At 41.1% G+C, this 7392-nt stretch overlaps 1 protein-coding gene and 1 pseudogene across 1 annotated transcript; one reads left to right on the forward strand and one right to left on the reverse strand.

Annotated features, from left to right (window-relative positions):
- The first annotated feature begins 221 nt into the window (after positions 1-221).
- On the forward strand, positions 222-1378 carry LOC119505682 (annotated as a pseudogene).
- Positions 1379-3229: 1851 nt separating this feature from the next.
- Positions 3230-4159, reverse strand: LOC119545286 (olfactory receptor 1G1-like). Its single transcript, XM_037850798.1, has one exon. The coding sequence runs from the start codon at positions 4070-4072 to the stop codon at positions 3230-3232; it is 843 nt and encodes a 280-aa protein (XP_037706726.1). The 5' UTR covers positions 4073-4159.
- Between the last annotated feature and the right edge of the window lie 3233 nt (positions 4160-7392).

The raw sequence follows: 7392 nt of genomic DNA on the forward strand, positions 1-7392 counted from the left end.
GGTAATACATAGATTGAAAACTTCCTTACATTAAAAATAATTGCAGAGGTAAGAGATCAAGAATTAACTGGGAATCGGTGGCGTCGCTGGGACAGCCAGATGCGGCGAGCTGGGCCGGCACGTGGGGTAGCTGGGACGCAGGGGAGCCCCACGCCTAGGGAAGGGAGAGAGAACAGTGTGTGGTCTTGGCTTAGCCCAGGGTGCCGAGCACCTCTGCCCACATGGACCATCGTGTGATAGTGGAGCACAAGTTGGAGAAGGTGCTGCACAAGACCTCCAGCTCTGGGCAACTGTGCCAGCCTGGAGGAGCTCAGTGACAGCGACTATGCTGGTGGTCTCAGTCACAAGATCCTGCAGAGCCAGGGCAAAGATGCTGAATTATCAGGGACACTTACACTTGTTTTGAAACAGTGCTGTAAAAGAATAAAGGACTCTTCAAAAATTAGCCTTGGACCACAAAGGCATTCACAGCAGTGATTCTCTGGTTGTAAAAATCATTGACAGGAATTCTTGGTTCAGACATTAACAGTGTCCACATAGATGGCTGCTGGCAGGCAGCTAGCCAGAACCTTCTTAACGAGGTAGTGGCAGACTTCTTTTGATAAGGAATGCTGGATGTAGCTGAGGAACTCTGCCAGGAATCTGATCTTTCTGTAGACTTAAGTCAGAAAGAACCATTTGTGGCACTAAATCTAGTGTTAGAAGCATGAAAAGTCGGAGTTCTGAGGCCATCTCGAGTGAGCAGTATCAAACTGAGAAATGTTCATAGCCCAGAAGAGCTCTTTGGAATTTATGCTACACAGACTGTATTTTATTATCTTGTTCTTGTGTGGCACTACAAATCAGCAAGAAGCATTACAATATGCTAAAAATGGTCAACCATTTGCCCTAAACCATCAAAAAGATATTAGGTTTTGATGGGAAGCCTCGCGTATCTGAGATAAGGAATTGAGAACTCACTGTATGTTCACCTGCTTGATGCAAATCAGTGGGCTGGCATTTGTGACATCTTTACATGGGTTGCCTATGCCCTCCTGGGGCTCTCCATGGGGTCCCCTCTCAGCAGGTTGCATGGCGCTGCCAACTTTAATTTTTGTCAAAGCCTTGATTAAACAGAGGCAGTGCACTGGAGTTTGGAACCAGAAAGATGAATTATCTTTTGAAGTGGACCTTGGTGAAAAGTGCTGGTATCACTCTATATTTTCCTGTTCCATTCTTTGTCAGTGCTCAACAGATAGCAAATCCACCTGTGAAATTATTCTGTGGTTGTATTATATCAAGAGATGCGCTGAATAAAATGTTTAATGGTAGCAAAATAATATGTCCATATTGTCCAATGGAATAAAGTCCAGGAGATGCCAAACAAATATTTTTCTGAAGCAGTAACTAGTCTGGAGTTTCTAAGTGAAACTAAATTGTGGGGACATTTTAGTAGAGAGCATTACATTTAGCACAGCTAACCAGGGACTCCCATGTTTATATAAGCTGATGTTTCAGAAACTTTGCCAACACTGTAGTATCTGTAGCATGATAGAGTGTGCCAGATGAGTATTGTCATATGGCTTTATTATATTCTTGGTCTTCATTTCTGATCAAGTACATACACCAGGAATTGTTATTCAGTACAGGTTTTTTTTACTAAATTATATGGTGATTTTTTTTTACTTTTTAAGAAAAAAAAGAAATTGACCTCCCACCATGTGTTTAATATTTCTCCTGCTTTTATGTTGTCATTTTCTTGATAGTTGTAAGCCTTGAGAATGTTTGTGAAAATGTTTTATTTCCTCTTATGTATATATAATTAAATGAAAATTCTTCAGGAAAAAAAATCCAAAATGAAACAAAACAAAAAGAATTAACTGGGAACATTTAATTACCAAGACAAAGAAAACAAAGATATAATATGTGCAATATAGAGAGGCTTATACAGGTTAATAAAATAGCTCCAGGAGATAATGGGAAGATAATATGACAATTAATAAGAGAATTAAAAATTGATTTACCATTTCAGGAACATGGTCCACTCACCAATAAAAAAAAGAAATGAAAACTAAAGCAAAGAAATGCTTTTTTATCTATCATAATAGTTATGGACTTTTAAGGGCAGGGGATGTAGACAAAGGGCACTCTCATTTGGGCATTTTGGCAACATGCATAAAGAACCCAACAAATGTTCTACCGATGCATTCTACTTCTGAAAATATTAAAGGTAATGTACTATAAATATAAAAATGATTTCTTCTTAGAGACTTCCTTGTATTGTTGTTTGTAAGAGTGAAAACTGAGACATTCCCTAATCATCCAAGAATAGCCGAACAGTTATATATATCATGAATCTTGCTTCTGATGTAATCTTAGGGAGCCAAATGTTCGTAAGAGTTAATAGTAATATAGAGACAACTCATGTTATAAGATTAAGTTAAAAATATATAATGTACCTATTGTGTTTTCTCAATAAGTAAAAGAGCAATTAGAAAAACAGAAGGGAAATGTTCTAAAATACTAACAGTGGTTGTTTTTAAATGGAAGTATCTGAGTATTTTCTCCTTTTTCCTACCTGTTTGTGTTTTACTAATTTATTAAAATAGACATGCATTGTTTTTCAGTAGAGGCCAAATAATAAGTCAGAGTATAAAAGCTAAAGAATGAAAAAGTTGTCGTGATAACTAACAAGCATTCACTGCCAGGATCTTAGAACTAATTCCAGTTGTGTGATTTTGGACCAGTCTCCTGATATATCTGTGCCTAGTTTCTGCCTGTAGAATTATTCTTGCTGTCTTTTAGTTCCAGCAAATAGCCTTCTCCATGTGGAGGACAATCCTCCTGAAAAGTTTCTTCCAAAGCTGGATTTGGAAATGGTCCCTGCACTTTGGAGTACTTGACCCTTCCTGGGTCTTGACAGCACTTTTTGTAGTTAGACTGAGCTGCTGACTGGGTTTCCTCCTAGAATCTAAGTTTTTTCTACTTTCATTGTTTTGATGGTTCCCAATTCTCTGGTTTGAATCTTCTTGGGTACCTATACCCACTAAATCAGGTCACCCTGTAAGGGTTGCTGGCCACTCCCTCTCTCCAGGCTGTAGTTCTGTCTCTGGCCAGTTGGTTCTATTCTAGTCAGGCCATGTCAGGCTTTCATCCTGCCTTGAATGTGAGCCTTTCAAAAGTACAATGGAGAAATCTAGTGAGAAAGTCATTATGAAAAGTGTGGGTTTCTACACTGGAGAAGGCCTCTTTATGGAGTAGAACATTTTCTGCAGTCAAGGAGTCTCCACAAAGCTCCCTTCATGTCCCTCTTCCACAGGCTGTAGATAAAGGGATTCAGCATGGGGATGACCATTGTGTATATCACAGATGCCACAATTCCAGTCCCTGCTGAGTAGGAGGATGAGGGCTGGAAATACACCAGAAAGAGGGTCCCATAGAAGAGAGTGACCACTGTCAGGTGAGAGCCGCAGGTAGAGAAGACTTTGCATTTCCCCTCAGCAGAGGGGACCCTGAGGATGATGTGGATGATGTGGGCATAAGATACCAGGACACAGGTGAGAGGAATCATGCCTGAGAGAAGTGCTTCTGTTAGCATGGTGATCTGAAAGATATGGGTGTCTGAACAGGCAAGCTTGTGAAGTGGGGGTACATCACAGAAAAAGTGTGGGATGGAATGGGAGGCACATAAGGAGAATTGAGCCATCAGGAGAGCTAGTGAGAAGGCCAGGAGGTAGGAGCAGAGCCAGGATGCAGACAGGAGCTGCAGGCAACATTGGGGTTGCATGGCCATGGTGTAGTGGAGAGGAAGGCAGATGGCCACATAGCGGTCATATGCCATCACAGCCAGCAGGAAGTCATCCAGCAGGGTCAATGCCATGAAGAAGTACATCTGCATGAGGCACTCAGTGTAGGAGATGGTGTGGTGCTGCGTCTGGATGTTCACCAGCACCTTGGGTGCAACAGTGCAGGTGAAGCAAGTCTTGGTGAAGGAGAGGTTGGCCAGGAAGAAGTACATGGGGGTGTGGAGGTGCAAGTCAAAGATGACGGCCAGAATGATGAGCAGATTTCCCAGCATGGTGACCAGGTACATACCCAGGAAGAGCCCGAACAGGAGAGGCTGCTGCCGTGGGTGCTGAGGGAAACCCAAGAGCAGGAAGTCTGAGATGGTGGTTTGGTTTCTGATTCCCATTTATAGCAGAGCAATTGGAGGAAAATCCTGCTTAAATATAGGTTGATTCCCAAAAGAGTTACATCATTTGAGGTCTTTGGTCTGGTTTTCCACATTCTTTTCAAAGGTCACAGAGATGCATTGGTGTCTGTTGGTGGTAGGCATGTAACTGTGTTCAGAGGTGAGAACTCTGATGACAATGAGAGATTTAGATGGGGTGAAGTTTGCATTCTAGTAGTCTATTGAATTATCTTGTAGCCCTCCTGAAAGAGGTTGAACTTGGATCAGCTGGGAAGATCCTAAGTATTAGGATCTTTTTTTTAAATAGAAAAGCTATTTCATAGCCTTTCAAAGTTTGAGTAAGATAATCTTGGGGCTATGCACTTACTAGCCAACTGCAGAGGCATGCACGTGGGTGTGTGTTTGGGAGATAGAAGCGATAACAGTTTACACAGATAGGTCATAGCTGGGACTCCATCACTCTTGGTTTGATGGAGTAGCTGCCCTATTTTTCATTTGAAGACACATCAAATGAGTTAATGTGGATAAAATAACTTTATAAACTCAAAAGTATTTTATAAATAAAAGGTTCCATCATGATCATCAACATTATCAAGTTCATTTGTTATTAAGACTGTTGACTTTGGTGTCTTATAGACTCGATTGGTGTCTTTTCTCTGCTGTTACTCCCTGTGCATTCCTCTGCAACTTATATATCTTATCCTCTCTGAGCTTCAGTTTCCTAGACAGTAGAATATGTGCACACTTTATTTAGTTACTGCAGATAATCGTTGAGATGACATATTCAGAGCACTGACACAGAGTGGGCCTTCAATAAATTGTTATAAAAGTTATTAATATTGTTAGTGATAGTGGTAAAAATGGAACCTGAGATGCCTGATGCACTGCAAAATGATAGATACCATGCTTCCCAGCTCTAAACCTCACTTGCCTTTTATATTTTGGGAAATTATTTACTTCCTCTAAGCTTCATTTTCTTTACTTGTAAGATGTGGATATAAACCTACCATGTAGGACTGTGGAAAGGATCAAAGTGCCAGAATTAGTTGAAGGTTTCTTCAGGACCTTTTATATGAAATTAAAACAAGAGATTCTAACATCTGCATTTGGAACTGCGTGGAAGGATGAACACATGAACAGGCAGTGGCAACATGGGCTTATGCCATGCTCTTTGATGTAGTGATAAAACACACTCCCTGTGTGGGATCTAACAAACCTTCATTTGACACTAGCCCACTTATGGGCTGTGACATAGAATAAGTTGCTCAGTTTTTCTTGGTTTCAGTTTCTGCATCTGCTTGAAGGAGATAATAATATCCAACTCATAGGGTTGTTTTGAGTATTGAATTAGGTAAGGATTGTACAGAGCTAGAGCAATGGGTGGCTCATATAAAATGCTTGTCAAATGTTTTTCTTTATATTATTGTTTCTCTTGTTGAAATTTAAAAACAATGAGAGTGACTTCTAGGGTAACCAACCAAGTCCCCTGGGTTTGCCCAGGAATTTCCTGGTTTTAAAACTGAAAAGTCCCTGCATGCTTAATTTCATGTTAACTTGACTAGGTTATGGTGATCAGTTGTTTGGTCAAGGAAGCACTGGCCTGAATGTTACAGTGAGAGTATTTTGTGTATTTAAATCACTAGTCAATTATTGCATCAATGGCTTGTTACATCTTTATCAACAAAGGAGATTGCCTTCAGCAGTGAGAGAAGTCTCATCCAATTAATTGAAGGTCTTAAAGGAAGAACTGATGATTTCAGCAGTCAGAAAGAATAATCTCAATTTTTACTAAAGCCTGACTAATACAGTCCCAGTCCTGGGAAAACTAGAATGGCTCATCAGCTTATATGCTATTTTTTCCTAGTCGCTATCTGTGGGGAGTTGAGCTTTGAAAATTGTAAAGTTTCTTTTAAAGATTCCTTACTACCATTGTCATCAATATCATCATCGTGACCATTGGGCAATGATGACTTGACTCTGTAGTACCATGACAAAGCTTCCAGCTATATTATCTTGTAAAATCATTTAACTTCTACCTACAATTATTCTGAGACTCAAGTTAACAAAACAAAACAGGGCTTGGTGAACCTTTACTTGCTGTGGGAATTGTTATTGTCCTTGGGTGGTGGCAAAGAGTGGTACTGCAAGCCATTCATGATTGTGTGGCCTGAGAGTGAATTGTTCATGCATAGTACAGGAGCCTTGGGCCCTGTCATTGCACAGTTACAATATCTTGGCCATTGCCAAAGGTTTGGGGAAGGCTTATCTGCATTGAGACTTGAGGCTGGATTCTCAGGGAGTTTATGAATACTGAGTCAAGGTTCTTCTCATGGTGATCAGAATAGCCAGGATGGTTTTGGCTGAGAGTGAAGAAGGGGAAGAAAGGAGAAAGGAATAAGAGAGAAATTCTCCCTCTCTCTGTGTGCATGTGTGTGTGTGTGTGTGTATGTGTGTGTGTGTGTATAATGTCCCCCTCAGCCCTTACCTGGAAATTCTGGCCAACCTCAGATTCTGTGATCACCATGGAGATTAAGTGTGCTTCTTTCTTGGTCTGCCTGTCCTACTGACTGGAGCCGCAGGGTGCAGCAGCACAGACTGAAGACTTCAGGCACAGGAGCCAGGAAGAGCTGTTGGCTTTTCACATGGAGTGTCTCCTGGGACCCAATCCCAGACCTCCTAGTTAGAAATAAGATGGGGCAAGTGTCCAAGCTCTCAGCTGTCCTCTTTGGTCCCTGGAGTCGTGAGCCCCTGCAGTGTCAGAGTGACCAGATCTGGAAACCCTGAGAGCCTGCTCATTGTACCCCTCCCCTGGGCAAGAGCATGAGAGGGCTGCCTTCCTCCACCCTTACCTGCCATGGAGTCTACACATTCTAATAATTCCAGAAAACCCATAATTTCCCAGCACGTAAATAATAAATGAATAGAGCAGATTTTGTGTGGGATGATCAACACAATCATTGCCTTTAAATTCCTACAGTTATGTGATGTGGAAAAAGTGAACACACTTGTCCCCTGTGACTCCAGATGCTACATGTTCCTGATCTGTAAAGTATGTGCACACTTTTTATAGTTATTGTAGATAATCAGTGAGATGACATATTCAAAGTGCCGGCTCAGATAAGTGATGTCATATGTAAAATCTGCAGAAGCTATAGGGGCACTGACCGAGTCTCCTTAAAATTGTTTATTTCTGATTTTTAAAATTGTGAAATACATGAGAT

Source organism: Choloepus didactylus, chromosome 10, assembly GCF_015220235.1.
Source record: "Choloepus didactylus isolate mChoDid1 chromosome 10, mChoDid1.pri, whole genome shotgun sequence".
Classification (NCBI taxonomy): domain Eukaryota; kingdom Metazoa; phylum Chordata; class Mammalia; order Pilosa; family Megalonychidae; genus Choloepus; species Choloepus didactylus.